Source organism: Trachymyrmex cornetzi, unplaced genomic scaffold (genome assembly GCF_001594075.2).
Source record: "Trachymyrmex cornetzi isolate Tcor2-1 unplaced genomic scaffold, Tcor1.1 scaffold138, whole genome shotgun sequence".
In the NCBI taxonomy this organism is placed as follows: domain Eukaryota; kingdom Metazoa; phylum Arthropoda; class Insecta; order Hymenoptera; family Formicidae; genus Trachymyrmex; species Trachymyrmex cornetzi.
The window spans coordinates 1516675-1537892 of NW_017295960.1; the positions used below are offsets into that span (position 1 = coordinate 1516675).

General features: G+C 31.8%; 1 protein-coding gene across 1 annotated transcript in view; it reads left to right on the forward strand.

Moving 5' to 3' along the window:
• Positions 1-21218, forward strand: part of LOC108771006 (adenylate cyclase type 6) — a 146824-nt gene that overhangs the window by 49377 nt on the left and 76229 nt on the right. Inside the window, exons 3-4 of the mRNA XM_018522846.1 lie at positions 1852-2115; positions 5384-5542. Of these exons, the coding sequence (XP_018378348.1) occupies positions 1852-2115; positions 5384-5542 (423 nt within the window). The remainder of the gene's footprint in view (positions 1-1851; positions 2116-5383; positions 5543-21218) is intronic.

Genomic DNA, 21218 nt, shown 5'->3' on the forward strand with positions numbered 1-21218 from the left:
ACATTAGTCTTTGCCAACCCTGACTAAGATCAATACTCGAGTTTTTACTTTCGTACGCGCCTACAAAATTTAATAGAGCAATCAAATTCCAATTTAATGTTTAGCACATAGAATATTAACTAAATTAGAAGTACCTACAGAGTCACCTCCCTGTCGTACTAGTGTCGTTAAATATGCTACGAATAATTTAACGCGAATCTACTTTCGGTCGTTTATGCGCCATAATAAGGCGATAATCATGCGTATTTACGCAAGACTGCGCACAATAGTGGCTGCACACGACATACGAGGACTCTCTCTCGCGCGCTCTCGTTCCCGGCTGCATGCACAGATATATGGATGGCTGCGCAAAACGTGGCATCGAGAGGCCGCATTGAAAACGGGGTGAAGTGCTTCATTCCGCGCGAGAGAAAGACACGGTAAGCACGCGAAACGAGAGCGATGCGGCTTGTTTACTACGGCCGCAGTTTCAGTTTCAGTTCCCGTTCCCGTTCCCGCAGGTCCATTTCGGGGTTGTCACGTTCATCGATCCTGAAAAAAGCGAGCTCTGCTTCGCGAGTTTCACCGCCTGCCATTTTCCGCATCGACGACTCGCGCCGCGTTTTCATGGTGCGGACCACGACGACACGACGACGCGCGGCGGAGTAAACGCGCGTATATATTGGACGATAACTAGAATGAAATTTCTGACAGCTGACGTGCGGTTTACGCTACCACGTAACAAGTCACTTTGCCGACAACGTCACTTCCGAGCCTTCCGGTTTAGAGTACGTACCGCCGTCCGATTGTCGCATTTCCGTTTTAAGAACACGAGTTTCTCGAGAAACTTCAAGTTTACTCTACTTCTTCTTTTCGCGGAAAACTTTGCTTCAAAGGAAGTCGTATCTCGTTGCAACACACTCTTTAATGCTTACGCAGTATATTATAATATTTATTACGTCCTGAGTAACTCGTATGTAGTAAAAAGATATTTTTGTAATTCAGGATGCAGAAAGACGATCGTAGGTATATCGTGGTATTTACGTTCTAAGTATATGTTTCAAAGATATTTTTGTAATCTCGGATACATAAAGACGAGACAAGCGACGTGCTCAAGTTAGAAGGAAGATTTTGAGGGAATTTTGACGTAGTTCTCATGTATTGTAGCGCAAAAACGTGGCTTACACGTTCTTTTCATATATACTGCAATTTCCGTGTAAAGTTACGAAAATTTACGTAACGGGTGTCGACTTTCTTTTGACGTTGCTTGGGATGTTTTACCTTTGAACAAAACCAAGTAAATACTTTCGACGCCTAAGGCGACATAAATAATAGCGTCTCTATATGAGACACACTCCTGATCCGAAATTAAAAATGTCTTAAAATATCTTTCCCGATAAAACAGAGAAATTATATCTAAATTAAATGGCAGAAGACCATATTTTAAGTAAGGTACATAAAATATTTTATATATTTTTACAAAATGTCAATAAAAAATGTTATTTATATATAAATTCATATGCAAATTATTCATATAAGCTACAGTCATTACAACAAATTAATTATGCACTACGTTTTCATCTATTTTTTTTTAAACCGTCTGTTTTAACTGCCGTATAAAAATAATTCGCAAGTTATTGGTACTTTATAATAATAGATACAACAGATAAATTTTCTTCGAGAAAATGAAATATCATAAAAATCATGTTTTGATTACAAGTAAAATAAGTTTAGAATTCTTTGTTTATTATTTTCAAATAAAAGAAGATAATAAGTAACATAAAACCACAAATATAGTTTTTAGAGAAATTTTGTGATTAATCATGGAGAGCATAATTTTATTAACTGAATGACTATGACCTTTTCCATCAGGGCGAAATTGGGCACAGAATAAGCGGAGCTCCCAGGTCTACCAGGAGATGGGCAAGCCTCAGGCAACATGTGAGCAGTAGTCATGACGGCGGTAAACCTCGCGTTGAGTTGCTGTTTAATACGTCGGGTTCAAAAGCCTCTACACCGTCCTCACAACCACACACCCCTAATACACCGAGAACGCCGCACACCCCACCTATCAAGAAATCCAATTGGGAGGTCATCGAGCACTTCACCGGCGCGCCGCGTCCCTCCATTATCACGGTGAGTCTTAGCGTTTCATAAAATGCATTATCATGGGATAAATGTCCGCTTATGGCCACGAAATAAATTTTATTCTTCAAGTTTGACGTAAAATAATACAGATACACAAAATGTTAGAAATAAAGAACATTTTTGAACGTCAGAAATGTCAGAGGACAAAACCTACTTTATACTATTTAATGCTATTATCTTGATGATTTAATCGCTAGATAATAATTAGTATAGACATAGATTGAAATAAAATTATAAATTATACTATTAAATTAGTATGATAAGAATTGTAGTGTACACTTTTTAAAAGACTACTGGAATTTTGTAGTAGTGTACACTTTTTAGAAAACTACTTGTAAGAAATAAATGAGTCGAATTAATTTTATAATTTTATGCACTTTACTTGTTATTCATTAGGTAGCAAATATCTCATAGCGCTAATTAATTTTTTTTTAATTATTGAATAATGTCAAATGAATATTTATAATTAGCGAGTGACGATAGCTAATAGATATCAATATCCAATATAGATAATTATTTATGATTAACCTTTTTCTAAAAACATCATCATTTTGTCATTAAAAAAACCATTTTTTTTTATTGATTTTGCTCAAAAATGTTTTGGAAGTAAAGAATCTATTATTCTAGATCAATGTATATCAATGTATAACTTTTTCAGTGGTTGCTTACTTCATTGTTCGATACTACATACATTTCCATCTTTAATTGTGTAACTAATTTGCACAGATTTTGAATCATTAATCTTCCATTAACCTCGAATTTATCCCAAATTTAATTTTAAAGTGAATTTTGTAAATATGTATTACTCACTTTTACAATCTTACATTCTTATACAAATATATATTCACATGCACTTCCTCGACATTTATTAAATTTTATTTGCTATATGCAGATTTATATTACATCATAAAAAATGTAATATAGATTTCTGTTTTGAGATAGAACATTTTCTCGAAGCTGATACAAAATGATTATTAATTTTAATAAAATTAATTGAATTGAAGAAAAAGATGATACTCGCAATTTGCGTATAAGATTAATAATTTAATTAATTCTAAGTGATGATTAAATTGAAAAGGTAGAGTTATATATTACAGTTTCGGTATTTCTCTCCGACAAGTTATTATTATCTATGGATAATATAAATTTCGACATTGGAGAACGTTGCGTCGTTATCGGATGACCGGGTAAAATGTCGAACATCTGCGAGAAAGAGTACATTCTATTAACAACTGTCCGTATACGTGACCGTACATGAGTGATACGTCCATGTGGTGCACACGCGCATCACGTTTCTCCATTACCGCGACCGAGTCTCTAGCAGAAGTGTACGAATCACTGAGTAAAACGAGGAAACAGGAAACCGTGCGGAAAGACGAAACCACTTTGTCAGATCTCTTTCTCTTTGATGCAGCCGCTCAATTTTCAAGGTGGAGGCGCGACTTCGTGCATTCCGATATTGAACTTTATCAATAAAGTTCAACTCTCTATGTCGATATGAAACTCATTTGACTTTTTAGTCACATTAGATCTGTCCACGTTGCTTGTACTTTCTGCACTTTTATATGTTAGAATTTTTTTCTTTCTCTTCAGTACTCGAATATTATACGTTTATCCCGTTTTAAATGCAATAATTTTTGATGATTTCGAGCAACGCGAACAGATCTTTTTCTACATTCGCGTTGCTATATTAAATTTGCGGACGAAATTTTTGTTATTCATCATGCCGTAATTCACGAACTGACCGAGTTGTCTTCATCAAAATTGTGATTTTGCGCGACGAACACCGTCGAAAATAAACGGGGCAATCCTCGTAAATACATTATTGAATCTGACAGAAAAAAATCGCGATATCTCATAGAAAACGGGGGACGAATAAACAAATCATAATTTTCCGCTCACATGGTTGCACGTTTCGTGTGCATTTCGCATGTTTCATGATCTCTCTCGGAACGAGAATTATTGCTACGGAAACTGCTCGCGGCCGACGTATGTACAAACAATCGCACTGAGGTAGGCAGCGATTATCGTATTACGGACAAACACCAGCAAACACGTCCGTCGACTGTAGTGTGTGCCTTTCGTTAAATCACATTTATGCTCCATGTACTGTACTGTTTGCGCGACGAATTGTGACATAGCGATACTACCGGGTACCCTAAAATTAACCGAAACATGAACGACGTAATGTTGAGCGTGATAAAATTTGCATTATTTTTTATTAGCTTCAAATATACTCGTTATTTGCAAACAAAAGTCCGTGATTAACATTCACCGACGCATATTTTGTACTTGTAAAATAACGTTCAAATATCTATCTTTCTATCTTCAGAATTTAATTCCTAATAAAAAAAACCGTTTAATTTTAATGATTAATAGTTTGAGAATTATTTGTGTCTTGTTTATCAAGAATAATATTTTATTCAAGAATTTGAAATTGTGTGACAGAATCACGATATCGCTCCCTTACTGCAAAAGTAACACAACAAAAAAACGTGATTTTCAAGTTATTATTATGAAAAAGTTAAGTAAACATTACCCTATTAATTATCAAAAATAAATTAAATTTATAAAAAGTCATCGACAAACATTACAATACAAAGAAGGTGATTTTAAAAAATATCAAAATTGTCATAACTCAAATGTGAATACACAGCTATAACTAAAGTCTCAAGTCCAAATTAAACCTTTATGTGCCTAAATAATATTTCGGTGTAAATTTATATACACGTTATTGTAAATATATGTTTCTAATTACTACACTGTTAGAAATGTAACCACGAGCTTCCTTTACATGTAAATGAAGCTGGTGGTTATGAACGAAATTAAAAGTAATGAATGATTTAATTGAAAATTAAGTTACAATTTAGTTACTTAAATGTAATGAACGTGTACATTAAATTTATGAAATTTAATGTATTTTTAATAAAATTTTATGAAAAGTACATTAAATTTTATAAATTTTCATGAAAAATACATTAAATTTTATGTACATGTACATAAATATACTTTTTAGTTACAAATACATTAGATTTAATGTAATGTCATGAAATTAAATTCAAATTAAATTCAATTATGTAACTTAAAAGTTAATGAAATTTAAGAACATTTCTAACAGTGTATATAAAATTAAAGATATTATATATAAAATTAAAGATAATTTTTATTGTGTAATCTGCGTCTCGAAAATGAATACATTTTACGACGCAATATTCTGTATGATATTCTTCAAAGAATCTCGTCGGTCTGTTCGCAGATGACTAGAGGATCGGAGATCGGTGCAGCACCGATAACTGGAAGAGAGTCTGTGACAGAAGCTGCAACGAATGTAGGGATCACTCAGCACACGCGGAAATGCGCTCTGAGCAGATTCCTGAGCTCGCTTTGCGGCTCTCATCATTTCAAGAACCTGCAGGTAGGAGTGGCAATCATTTTCTGCTGAGCTCATCTTTTTCTTTCCCTTTTATTCCGTAATTAGTCAAATATCACGCTTTTAATGAGAGTGCCGGATACGTAATTGCATCGATCGCAGACGGTGCACCTAGCAGCAAATATTGGCTGAATCCACTAGTAGATATATGATGTAGATTTTTACTTTTCGAAGTGCACACGTAGCTGAATCTTATGCATACCTTTTGCGGATGGTTCTGTTTGAAGTCAAATCCGACGTTTAACAGCGCATTGTAATTACAAATTAATTAAATTAAAACTACGCCAACGCGATTCTTACTAAAGAATTATAATAAGTATCTACATTTTTTACATTAATTAATTGGAATTGTTAATTAAAATGGTTAAACTTGTTGGTACTTTGTTACTGACATATTGGTCAATTATGATAAATATAGCTCGATTTTTAATTATAATTTATATAATTGTGTATTTTTATTAAAAATATCAAAATTAATAACGTGTTGATAATAAAGATTGACATTTACGTTTTTAATAGCCAACTTTGCAAAAGTTTTTCTCGTATCTCTCTCCAATAATCTTTATGACTTACAAAAATAAATAAACTATTCTCTTTCGCGCGCGCGATTCATATTAAAAATATATGAAATTAATATCTTCGTCACAATGAATTTCATCAACGTGTTAAATACATTTTTTGTTTTAGCAGTTTTTTAACACACACACACACACACAATCTAATTTTCAGTCTTCTTACTAATAATAAGATTCCTTGAAAACTCCGTTACTGATAAAAGGGACACGCCGATAAGATCTTAAAGCGATGTCTTAAGCTGACTATAGTGACATTCACCGTCAAACTCTTGTCATGCAAATCAGTGATACTATCGGAAATTAATCCAAGTTCGTCATGCGGAGGCACGCGCGAGGGAAACGCGTCGGCACTGTCGATTGACGTGCGTCCGCTGCGTAGGAGTAGTAATACGCGTCAGACCTGGCAAACTCAGGCAACCCGGAAAGAGAGAGAGAGAGAGAGAGAGAGAGAGAGAGAGAGAGAAAGTGAGAGAGAAAGAGAATTAATGAATGTGACTCTATAATATTAGCTTTCTCAGCTATTTCAAAATACAACTTATACAAATAACTTTAAATAATCAAAATTTACACACTCTAAATAATATTAAGATACTAGAGTGCAACCCGGAAAGAGAGAGAGAGAGGGAGAGAGAAAGAGAATGAATGATGTGACTCTATGATATTAGCTTTCTCAGCTTTTATGATATTAGCTTTCTCTGCAGCTATTTCAAAATACAACTTATACAAATAATTTTAAATAATCTAAATTAACACATTCTAAATGATATTAAGAAGATACTAGAATGGCCAAATTATTGACATCACAGTCGTATAAAAATCTCCGAATTGACTGGAATTGAAAATCCTTTTAGAGGATTAAAGTATAGACGTAAAATTAAAAAGTGGTGCACAGGATTTTATACTGAAATAAAAAAAAAGTTAAAAACTACTTAACTTTTTTTTTTTTATTTATAGTATAAATCCTACTGCACCATCTCTTAATTTTGCGTCTACTTTAATCCTGTAAGAGGATTTTTTCAGTTCAGTCAATTCGGAGATTTTTATACGATTGTAATGACGATGATTTGGTCACTTCAGCATCCTCTTAAATAATATATATTCTTTTATAACATTTGCTTAAACGGCTTTCTTACGTTATTTTATTTCATAAGTAAAGTATTGTACAATACATTTTCGATTATTTATAAAACATACTCTTTGCGCACTTCTTGTTCGGCGAAATTTTATTGCAATATTTTCGACCTGCCACGTTTATCTTTCACTCTCATTTTCTACTGTTTACAATTTATTTCTTACTTGCTCCGATGAGTCCTTTAAGCGAGTCCTTTTAAGCTGTCTCTTTGTCTACCCAACGTACGAGGCTTCAAAGTTGTTATAACTGGATTTAGATGTTTGAATAGATAAATCCCTTTGTTAAAGTACACAAGGATAAACTCGATAAAATTTTCCTCTCAAAATGTAGTCAACAAAATTAATTGTAACAACTGTGAAACCTCGTACGTTGGGCAGACAAAGAGACAGCTTATAAGACTCACTTAAAAGATCATAAAAGCAGTATTAATCGTGATCCTTCAAGACATATAGTTATTACAAAACACATATTTAATATGAATCATACTTTTGATTGGGAAAATACAGAAATTTTGGATATTAAAACTAATTACAATTAAAGAATGGTTTCAGAAATGTTATATATCAAAGAACAAGATAAAGGTATAAATTCACAAAAAGATACAGAGCATCTCAATAAGTCTTATTTTCATTTATTACAGTCTCTAAAAACAAACAAATAACAATAATCTTGATATTAGCTCTCTTTTGTTTGCCCTCGTACGGGTCTTTTCAGTTGAATTTGTGCGTTTGATCGAACTGGAATGGTTCGCTTTGACTCCTTAGATTCTGAAGTTCTTGATTCTTTTTTACAAAATTAACTGCGTATTAATATCACATTTTTCTTTCTTTTTACTAACTATTAGACTACTAAGCCGTAATTTTTACATCATTGATTCTGATTGGTATCTGACTTTCGCTTAACAAATTATCGATGATTGACAATACAGCTTTTACATTACCGACTTTGATTGTCACCGGATTTTCGCTCAACAACGAAATATTGATGATCAATCAATTGAAATTAATTGACAATTATAATAAATCAAGGATTTGAAATCTACTTTTCAACTATTAATCAGTATGTACAACGTTCATAATTATTTTATGTATTATACATGGAGCTCAAAACCAGTGTACAACATCTCTTTTGCAGCATATTACATTAGCGACTGCATTATTTTTTTGCGTTATGTCAAAATGGACAATTTTATATTAGCGATTTAATTGTTTATGCTGAAGAAGTGACCCGTGGTCACAAAACGTTCATTTACAATAATAAATATATTAATTAATTAACTAATATCTCTTAATTTTGCTCGATTATTGACCTGATTTTTTACGTTTTTGCTTTTGCATAATACGAGCGATTTCTATACTTTTACAAATAAAAGTACACACACTATATATATATATATATATATATAATATATATGTATACACATATATAATGACAATATATAATGATAATTTGATGACAAAAATTCGACAAATGGACATCTAATAGTTTGATCATTAACCCATGTATTAGAACATTTTTTTCTTCGTGCGTTTTTCCAAATAATTTGTATCGCGTGATCAATTGTACTGATGAGGACCTGAACCGATGGTCGAAACGTATACGTGTATTTACTTTCTTAAATTGCGTTTAAATTACACTCAAACATCCTGTGTTGACTCATATCGGCATTACTTATTGTTTTATATATATACAGGGTAAAACCACTAGTTGTAGAGCGCTCTTTAAAAAAAAATTCATAATTTTATCCAGAACAGTAGCAAACCAGTTAGTAAAATATTTAATAGTCATGACTGATCGTAAAGATTACATTATGGATTATTTTATTTCATTACCGTTTTATATGTTTTAATTTGAATTAAATAAAGTAATGACAATTGTCCACAATTAGACCCTATATGACTACTAATTGCGGATCAATTCACCAAATCCTTTTTGGTTACATTACTACGTCCCGTAAGGATAATAAAAATGATTTGCGTATGCTTATCGTAATATGATGTAATAAAATTATAAAGCCCTAAACACAATGCGAGGCAATCAGTTGGAATTCTGTATCTATTGCCTTATAGCCTACCAATCAGCGTCCAGATTTTTCATTCTGTTTATATGTGCTATAACCTTGAAGCGGATGGAAGAATATACTACAGTCTATATACGAAATCAGATTGGTTGGTATTTTTTATTTCTTTCGCGGTATTGTGTAACGGGAGGCAACAATTATATATCGCTTGTTTCTGTAACATTCCTATTGCTATTCTTATCGCTGTTGCCTCGCATTGTGTTTAGGGCTTAATTGATGATCTACATTTAGTTCTAGTGATTTTATCCTATATATATATGTATATATATATATGGGGAAAGAGAGAAAGATGAAGGTAGAGAAGAAAAAAGAGAAGCTGTTAACCGGGAGAATAAAATTTCGCGCAACAAGTTTCAACTGTCGGTATCCAGTCTCTATATCATGTCGTAAAATAGTATGAGACGAACAAGTTCGCGACAGTTTCGAGCTCGAAACGTTTCCTCTCTTTTCTGCGAACAGTAACACGCAAATCCAATGCTAACAATAAATTGTCTCTCTCTTCATAGGCCGCATATGTGTCTCGGACACAATCGGCGTATTTCGTGGTTAAATCATCGGTTTTGTCCGATGGAAAATAGAACGCGACTATGGCGAAGATACAACTGTTCGCGGTGCCCGCGGAGGCTGCGAAATCCGATAGCCCGATGGCATGAACGACGTGGTTAATGCGTTAGTGGCTCTTTGCCACCCCGTAGGGTCCGAACAGAAATATATCGAAATGTCTCGCCTGTCAAATACAGCAAATGCTCTAACAAGGACTTTGATGTATGGAAATATCGCGGAGGTGTTTTAGAATATTAAATATGTGCGAACACCACTGGTGCGAACATTCGAGGAACATTCCAAGTCGTATTTACTTTAGACTGATGTGCGGTAACTACAAAACTGGGCTACTTTGCAACTTTAGGAGAATTAACTTGAGAATATTTATATATCAAAAATATTAATATTTCTCTAATGTTATTACTAGTAATTCATAAAGCCATGAATTAAACGATTATGGAAGTGATATATTACATTTGGAGTCTTCTCTATACATATTATATATTTTAATGTGTAAATTATTAAAAATTATTGGATAAAAGACTTTTAAAATTTTAGATTTTTTTCTTGGCAAAAAAAGAAAACTGGAACATGGTTAATCTAATTGTTTTATTACACAACTGGTTTACAAAAAAGCGAAGAAGTTTTCTACATTACATCACACGTAATGTTAAAAAATATCTTCAGGACTCAACTATCGATTTTCTAGGAAAGAAAAACGACACTTTACAATTTATTTGTCAAAGAGTTCCTTCGGCGACTACTCCCGAAAGTTTGATGCATCAATGAAAATGCTTCAGATGCAACTTACATTTCGCCTCGTCGTTTCGCATCGCTGTATGTTCAACATAAATTTGTAACTTACCTTCGCGAACTGTATTAAAAGCTGTTAATTTTTTCGAAGAATAATTTTCTTTGCAAATCTTCAAGTTTATCTGTTGAGAATCGTGTAGTATATATTGAATCCAGTGAAATACAAGTCTCGTCTGTTAACATTAGTAACATTAACCCAAAATTTAGATCTTGTGAATTTCTTAGAGATAAACTCACTGACGACGATTAAGATTCAGATAACTAGATCGTTGAAGTTTGGTCTCGGATCAGAACTGTTATCCATTAACCGACATGGCTTGCCTGTATCCATTCCATCGTGAGTAGTTCAAGTAAATCCTAAAGTAAAATCTATTATCCTCCCAATCAATAACCAATGGCGTATCGACAGTTGTGTCCTCCTTCCTGCATATAAAATCGATCTGTCTTCCCATAATACGGAACAAAACTATTGCTCTTCTTCTAGTCACTAGTGGATCGCTAACGATATCGTTGCATCAAACGGATAATAAAAACGTGAATAAACAAAAAATAATAAAATATAATAATTAATAAATATGAAAATAAATAATAATAATTATTATTGAAAACGCTTATATATATGAATAATTAAATAAAAATTAAATATACATTTTTTTTTAAGAGAACGCGTGATTTGTATCATAATTAATGCAGAGATTGAAAAAAGATAGTCCCTAAAGCGGTTTTCCGTTTAGAAAACGAGTTTACGAGAGTCCGCGTATTACACGTGGGAATTCGAGGGCGACAACTCGTGAATTTGAAAATTGGCTCGCGATTGTCACGGGAAACGTGACAGGATAACCGGAAAATGGCGCGAATTACGATGTTCCTCGCGCGATTCCCGCGGGAGCGACTTGCATCGTCTGGTCACGTAAATCGGGAAGCGCGAGCTCGACGAATCGATGGGAGTAGTTCCCCAATGGGTGTTTTTTACGCGACACGCGTTGATTTGATTGCGTTTCGCTTTGCCGATATTCCCGTCGGCGATGCGTCGCGATGCTTTCGCTACGACAGTAGATTCGCCGTCATTTTGCCGATCGAATAAGCAAATCCAAAGGGAATCATTCTGAAGCCGATGTGTTATGGCGTCACATATCCGATAAAATAAATATCCTTATCAATATGTTCCAAAAGAGGACTATGATAATAACGTAGGGTGGCTATAAATTCCTCATCCTAAAATTCCATTCCATAACTTTCCCTTGATATCCAAATAAAATTTCATAATTTCTCTGATGTTTTCAATAATATTTTGAAATTTTTTATATTTTCAACATCCGGTCTGTCATAAGAGAGGAGTTATATATAAGTGTTATAGATAAAATAGTTCTCTTGTGCCATCCAACTTTTCAACAGAATAATTTGACTGATGCCATTAATATATTTTTGAACAACGGATACCCTCTTCGATTTATTTTTTCGACAATCCAGAATAGAATAAAATACCATATTAATAATATTAATATAAACAATAATAACTTTTGCCAAATAAATTTTTCGCTATTCCGTTTGTCAATTCTATTTCTGAAAAATTTAAACCTGTAGCTAATGTGGTTGATTGTAAATTGGCGTACACCATTCCCAACACACTTAAAGACTTACATAAAAAAGGGAAAAGATAAACTAGAACATACAAAGAATCAGAATGTAGTTTATAAAATATCTTGTGAAAATTGCGAAGCAAACTATGTAGGCCAAACTAAGAGACAATTAAGAACAAGAGTAAATGAACATGTCTCTGATATTAATAAAGGTTCAAAATCCCCTTCGGTAATTACTAATCATAGAATTGAAACGAATCATGATTTCAAATGGAATAGTGTAAAAATATTAGATATAGAAAAAATTAGATATAGAATCTTTTTACAGAAAACGCTTAATTTCTGAGATGGTCCACATTAAGAAACAAACACAAGGTATAAACAGACAAAACGATACAAAGTCATTGCTCGACACGTATACTAATATGATATAATCCCTTTCCATTTCTTAAATTTGTCACGATTCCTGTCTTGTCTCGACATTCTGCCTGTACATTACATTACTTGACGTGATTAAGAGATGGTCGCGTAAATAAGTGCAAAATAGTTTAAACTTATAAAATGCGGTTACAACGCAATGTAACAACATATCACGGGATTTATTATATTAACTGACGAGGTAAAAAACTTTTTGTTACATATTATGACAGGTGTCTTTTACATATAACTTTAGGATTCACATTTTGCATAAATCTTTTCCTAGATATATTTTTACTTGCAACCTCGACAAAATCTAAATTGGACAACTTACACTTTTCATATTAATGACAAGATTATGCTTTCGACATCAGGATATGTTACAACTAATTTATTCATTTCTTAAGATTTTACAAATGTAAACGTTATTTATGATATTGGACAATTTACACTTCTTATATAAATGATAAGTTTATGCTTGGGACATTATGATATGCGTTATAATTAATTTATTCATTTTTTAAAGATTTTACAAATGTAACTGTTATTTATGATTAGACTGCGGAACTTTATGCAAAATACTTAACTGAATGTTTTGCATAAAATGCATATTTTGCAATTTTGTAAATTTACAGATGGCAATCTCAATCTTTTTACTTCACCTTTTAATAACTCTTTAACGAACAACGATTGACTGCTAAAACTGTCCGATAGTTAATATTCAGTTAAGTATTTTGCATAAAGTTCCGCAGTCTATTTATGATATATTTTTACGTACATTGAAAATGACCCGATCGGAGTCGAAACGTTTGTAATATTATTATTTTAATTAAATTTGTTCGTTTGAATACTAGTTCTATGCCCTTTTAATATTTATATTGTTTTATATTTTCGTTCTGATTTAGAAACCATCAAATATTTTGTTGAGAGAGTAATTTAATATAACAATGTAAATTACTGTTAATATTAAATTATGTAAATATTGTTAATATTGCTAATACTGCTTGCATAATTGTTAATTGTTAATTGATAGTATTCCAAAATTGCGTAGGTGTGATGTATTCTAAAATTGCGCAGGTGTGATGTATTCCAAAAGTGCGTAGGTGTATGCATATTAATCTTTTTTCAAAAGTTTAGAATTTTAATTTTCCAGAAAATTCCTGACTTTTCCCTGATTTCTCTGATCATTTTCAATTTCCTCGATATTTCCTTGATTTCCAGTTTTGTGGCAACCTTATAGAATAGAATTTATTTCACTCCAGCGCGGCGTACAACATAGCCAAGAAGGGAACTTGGTTTACAATTTTCTCTTAGCCTCACTCATCCATCTATTATACCTTATACGCGCTCCTAATTTACTATTTATTTTACTATTTAAACTATTTTACTACTTTATCCTACTTACTTTTATTTACTATTATACTATTTTATCTAATTACTATTTTACTATTATATGTTATCCTACTATCCGTTGTGGTAACCTTATAATAGGCGATATAATGGGGATATTTTCGTGAATAGAACCGATACACTTTTGTACAATCATTTGTGTATTATAAAGTGTGTCTAAATCTATTATAAAAAAAAAATATTAAATGGTTTTTTAAATGCCAGAACTTTCTGCATAAACGTTATGATTAATTTGGACTCGAATTTTCATTTCAATGAATAAATATTGGAGTATCAAGTGGATTACAAACAAAAAATGTAATTTAAAAAATTGTAAGTTTCTGCGAATTAAATTTCCAGAATGCAAACAGATAACAAAGTCTTTATAATTACGTCTAATTGCACGAGGTAAAATTCAAATGAAAGATTCATTTAAATTTTATTATAATACAAATCAGAGAGCATTTGATACATACATAATAGTTATAATGAAAAGGTGCTCATAATTGCGAACATTGGAATATCTAAATGTCTGTAATACAAGCCTACTGATAGGAGGAAAGATATTTCTTCAGAGAGAGAAACCGTGTGGTACAAATGTATGCAAATGACGGAAATCCTCAACGAAATTATTCATTGCGTCTGGGAGTATCTCGGTCACATGTGCGTGATTATTCATATTTCGTCGCATAGTCTAAAGGTTAATTGGTTTCCTTCGTCGATTCAAAATAAAAATGCCATTGTATTTAATTATTATCGATAATTTTAAAGTCGTCGCGAGTGTTAATTAGACATTAGCATTGCAAGAGAAATGAAAGAGACAAAATTATCGTTTATAGACGCTTTGAGAATGACGGTAATTTTACTCGAATATCGATTTTTAATTCAAGAAAATTTCAGAACAAATTTTCAGGTCTTGGAATATTGAGATAGAAAATCTAAATAGGATCTCCATCAATATTTTCTCGATAGTTACGTATATATTGATTCGTTCGGAAATATTAACGTCAATCTGTGGTGGCATAAGATACTGATTTTTTTCAATCTATCCTCGCTTAAAACTCTTCTTTTATTATTATTCAAGGCAAAAGACGATATTTAATTTTCCTTCCCGTCCTACGGGATTTTACTTTGCAACGAAGGAGAAATTCTAAAATTACAGCGTCGACAAATGCAGTGAGCGAGGCGACTTAAATAAAATTTATTCTGACAGTACACACCCCGAGGCCTGACCGACTTAATCCGCCCAATATCTATCTTTTCGCGATCGTTCTCGACTTACAATCGAAGCTGCAAAGCCATAGAAAAATACAACTCCTACAAGTGAATCGTTGCGAGATTACATCGAGACAGAAGCAGACGCTCGATTATTCGGAAATCACAATGGATAAAGTTAGAACGCAGCGAAGAAAGAGAGAAAAAGAGAAAGAGAGAAGAACAATAGATGACAAGAGGATGAAAGGATCAACAAGAGAAGAAAATGGGGATTTGTTCTACCCTGTGTCCTTTAGTCGCGTCTGGTTTGCTCTTTCAATTCAACGTAACGTGTAAAATTTTACAACATCCTTGATCGTTACGTCGTCACCGCTGACCCTTTCGACACAACCATTTTTCAGCCACTAGGGTAAACTGAGACCCATGAGGATATTCTTGCGTATAAACGTACAAATAAAAGTATACTGGAAGTTAAACAAAGCGCATCGCGATTTATGCTCAAGAGTTACGTCACAAATTTCCGCAGGGCACGCTTTCTCTCTTTATAACGGAACAATGGCTTATGCATTATGCCCACATATGAGAAATATCGAGAGCAAAACGAGAGCAAACGGAGATAGCGGAAAGCAGAACGGAGATAGCGTTGGAAACGACCGCCGCGTTTTTATACTTGTTATAGTTTAAACCCATACAGTACAGATCATTCCTGCAATATTACAGCAACATTGCAACGTTCCAGAAATATTGCAATAATCTGGCAAACGTTGCAGCAATGTTGTTGCAAGCTTAATTATGTGCTGTATGAAAACCAATATCGTATTTTAATAATAATATATAATATACAAGGTGTCTTAAAATTGACGATAAATATTTTAAAGACATATTCTTTGTAATATATATTTTAAAATAACATAAGTTTATATACGAAAAATATTTTAAAAACAGATTTCTTGTAATACAATATTTTAAAATAAAAAATTTATATACACTGAAAAAAAAAATTAGTTGCTGCAACAATTTAGATAGTAAAATATAGCATAGCATTTTTATATGGCTGCAGCAACCAGTTTTTGGTTGTAATAGCAAATTTTTAGCCTATCGAAATCATGTATACTGACATTGCGGATAAATATTGAATCAGTAATACTGACATTGCGGAAAAATTTGCTGCTACAACCAAAAACTGGTTGCTGCAGGCATATAAAAATGCTATGCTATATTTTACTATCTAAATTGTTGCAGCAACCAATCTTTTTTTTCAGTGTACGAAAATATCGAGGCTACGATATTTTCAAATGCGAAGAGTTTAAAAATTACGAATAATAAGATTAGAATTTCGCGCACTCAGGGATATAGTAAAATAGCTGTATTGAGAAAAATAGTTGAAATAAAAAATAGTAAATATTTTCATTGCAGAGAAAAAATTGAAATAGATTCAACAAAAATATTTATTTAAAGAATGCGTTTATAGAAATACTAAATACTTTGCCTTTTTTCATATTTACTATGCAAAATACTTATTTCAAATAGTTTTCATAGATACATCCTTTAAATAAATACCTATTTCTACTGAATTTATTTCAATATTTCCCCAGCTCTGTAAAATGGTCAACGTGAAGATGTTTTCTCAAAATTTATGCCTTTGATAATAGTAAAATTCACCTTCACACTGATCATTTTGCTATCTCTGAGTGAGCGAAATTCTAGCTGTCATTTCGTAATTTTTAAACTCTTCTCAATTAAAAATTGTAGCTTCGGCATTTTCGTATTAGATTTTTTATCTTAAAATATGAAGGTGACCCCATACGGTAAATAATACTGTCAGTATTAACAAATGCTGACAATATTATTGATCGTGTGGTTAATATTGATGGATTGACGTGAATATATTGACAGTGATCTGGATTTTGATTCTCGAGCAGCAGTATCGCTTTATTAGGATCCATGTCACAGTATGTCACAGTGCAATAGATGTTGTACGTAAAACTAAATGACGATTAAAACTAAATAACAAAAATAAACTGTTGAAATATATTGTTAACAACATTGATCGTGTAAGGTTGTAAAAATATTAAAAATATTAATGCATGTCAGTATTATTGATTCAATATTACTAATCAATATACGGAGAGAATTTTTTTCTTACAATTTACTCTGAAAATATGGTAGTCCTGGAACAATATTGTATTTCGAAGAATTTTATGTAAATTTCCCTCATATTCGTTAATAAAACTATAACAAAATATAAAATAAATTTGATTAATTTTATTGAAGTGCATGATAAAAATCTGTAAAATATTGTATTATAGGCCACAATTATCATATTTTCAGGGTAAATTAAAAAAAAATTCTCTCCGTGTATAACTCACCATATATAGGTAACCTTTCACCTTTACAAAGAATCTGCCTTAAAATATTTATCGTCAGTTTTAGGATATCCTGTATAATAAAGAATTTCACGGTACGTCATAATAATGTATTATAAAAAAACTGAGTAACGAACATCGTTTGAAAATCGTATATTATATGTTCGCGTATCGGAGAAAGTAACGGTTGCGATTCCCGGATGCATTCGTAACCTTGCATTTTTGCAAACATTTCATGGCATGATGAAAGATTAAAATATTAACAATTCAGAGCAATAACGTACCATTGTCGATCGCTATACTGATAGCTCGCCAACGGTCATCGAGCTTTTCAACTGCAACCGATAACATCAATTCCATCTGGAATACGATAAGATCTCTTCTCTCGCCAATTCTACAGAGAGGCGAGCAGCGAAAAAAAATCGCGTTGCAATCGGCTATCTATCGATTAACGACGGCAATCTATCGGCACCGTCCCTCTCAATTTTTCCCGTGTGACTCGCGGCTCTGTCGAATTCGATTTAATCGAACCTCTTGTGCTTTTGCAGTCAGAAAACCAACCGAAAAATTCACCAACCAGCATGTGTCGCAAATTGCTACGTGCTGTGCCGTAAATACGACGAACACATAACACGTTTATTGTAAACAAACGAAGGACAATAAATAAATTCCATTGCATTAATTTGTATGAATATGCTTTAAAAGATGAATAATTTTATATACCGTAAATTGTATATATTGATACATTTTAATACATAAATGTCTATTATAGGTATTTCTCCATTATACACAACATAAAGTACAATTCTATTATAAATTTTGATACAAATTATATAGTTACATCAAACAAATCTTAATTTGTTGCGGTTGCAATTCTGCTTGTTTAACAGCGCATAAAACATTAAAATCTTAATATTCCAATCATAATGTACATTGTGATGAATGTGACAATTTAAAACAGTAAATATAAAATCCGATATGACGATACGTACAATTTTAATACATATATATAAAATCATCTCTTCCACTTTTTCAGTAAACGCGCGACGTTGCCGAAGCAGTGCCTGAAGGGAATATATAATGCATCTTTCAAACATACCGCTGCATTGCAGGTAGATAAATCAGGAATATGCTAAGGAACGCGAAAGCACATAAAAATAAAATAAATTCCATCGTTCCGAGATTTTCCTTCCTTACATTGTTTAATCTTGATTTGATTATAAGTTCATTTTCAACAGATGACTCTTTGCAAATAGCTCGCGACTCACACTATGCACACATTGCACCGACCGTACTGGATAACAGCGGTGCGACACGTAAAATTCAACACTAACGGTAACGTAATATGTCTGCGCACAAGTCTGCAAATAGATATCATTGTAATGATATAAATTTCACAGCGCTTCCCGATCTTTCTTACGATTTCTGGGAATCGCGTTTCTGTTTGTTCAACGGTATCTGCCCTTGCTATTAAAAAATGATCAATAAATAAAAGAAAATTTATATATACCGTTATCTCATTACCGTTTCTTCTTATTTCGAATCGCAATTAAATATATTTTAGGAATAAGGAAATAAGAAAATATAGAACCGTTTGTATGTTATTACGTATTAAGGAAATATTGCGCGTATGCATTTCTAGCATTCTGTAATACTTACGCTTCATTTAATAAAAATTACAGAATGTAGATATTGCAAATATAATATGTTATGTCAGACAGATATTTCTCTTTTTATCAAAGCTACGCGTTATCAAAGGTATCCGCTTTTAAGCATATATACCTCAATCATACTTTATATGGAATTTATAACAGAATGAAGCACGATAAAAGCTCGTTATAAAATGTTTTGTGAGCAAAATGCAGGTCACAAATAACTGAACTGCTGCATCATTTAAAAAAATGTATCTAAATGCAGATACTGCTTAAAAAAAAAACAATTGTTTACAAAATAATATTTATAAAAATAATAAAAAATTCGCATCTAGAACACACATGTATACGTACATACATATATATACAAATAAACATATATATATATAATATATATTCAGAATTGATTAGCGACAATTGTTCTAAACGTGAATTCTTTTTTATTATATCTTTAAAGATATTATTTCATAAATATTTTGTCTTTTTTTAAGCAAGTAGTATTTATATTTTTTATCTGCAGTCGGTTGTATTTTTTAAATGGTAGCAGTTGGAGTAATTTGTGACCTGTATCTTGTTTACGATAGATTTTATAACGCACTTTCATCACGCTTTACTCTGTTATAAATTCTATATGAAGTATGATTGAGGTATATGTCGCAATCCCAGAAAAATTTTTTTATTCTTCCATTTATCTTAAAACAACTCTAAGAATATTACATATTTATTTCACTTCCACTTTCGTTTTAATTTAAAAACTGAATGAATTCGATATCAATAACAATAATAATTGGAAGAATTATTTCATAAGTAAAAATGTATAAGCAATTTTGTGCTTTTATTCAAACTGCACTCTTATTTTTTTAGATATTATTGCAACTAATTGTATTTTGTCACAAAGTTTGATTGATATCTTGTATAATTTTTCTAATTAATCCAGATTTCACTCTTAATTAAATTTTGACTGCAATTCTTATTGGTAGAATGTGTAGAGATTAAATAATATATAATATTCACATAATATTCAACATAATATAATAACATATTAATATAATATAACATAATTAATATAATAAAGCTATATTAATTTAATATAATTAATACATAAAAATATATTAAATTATGTACATCTTATTAATTCTGAATTACACAAAAACTCGAAATACGCACTAATACATCGTCCACGATTTTTAATTATGTAAGTTAACGATCGAGAAGCAATTAATATTTATGAATTATCAATTAAAAATTAAAGTTTATACAAAACTTAACTGCGATCAAAAAAATCATTAATATATAATATATATTAATAAATATTCTTTCAAAGAGAGAAAAAATATTTTTAATACTGATACATTTTACAAAAAGAAATTCTTTTAGTAAATACCTACTCGCGCAAAGATATAGATAATGCTTAAATTTAAACCAATGATCGAATAAAATAAATCACAATAGAAAATTTGAAAATAAACTGATCCAATATACTCGCAATATCCGTTTTATATTACATATATATCTGTAATTTTTATAATGTATTACTGACAATTACAAGATAAATCCTCTATATTTAGTTAGTTTTAATTTACGCGATAATGAATATAGTTTCAGAAGTATTAAATGTACGTTTTTCATTTATGTCTGTAAATAATTTCAATTAATCATACTGCTAAGATTAATATACGTCTATTACCCCCCCCCCCACACACACACACACACTAAAAAAAATGTTATTTAAGTCTTAAAAGAATGCAACAAATAATTACGTTATTGCAGCGTTCAAGGGAGGATAACTAACCCAACAATTTGGCTAAATCTTCCCGTCAAGTGACGCTCTAGTTAGTAATTAATGCAGAGAACAATTTTCATGGTGACGAACGACTTTAATGGGCTTCTTGTCAAGTT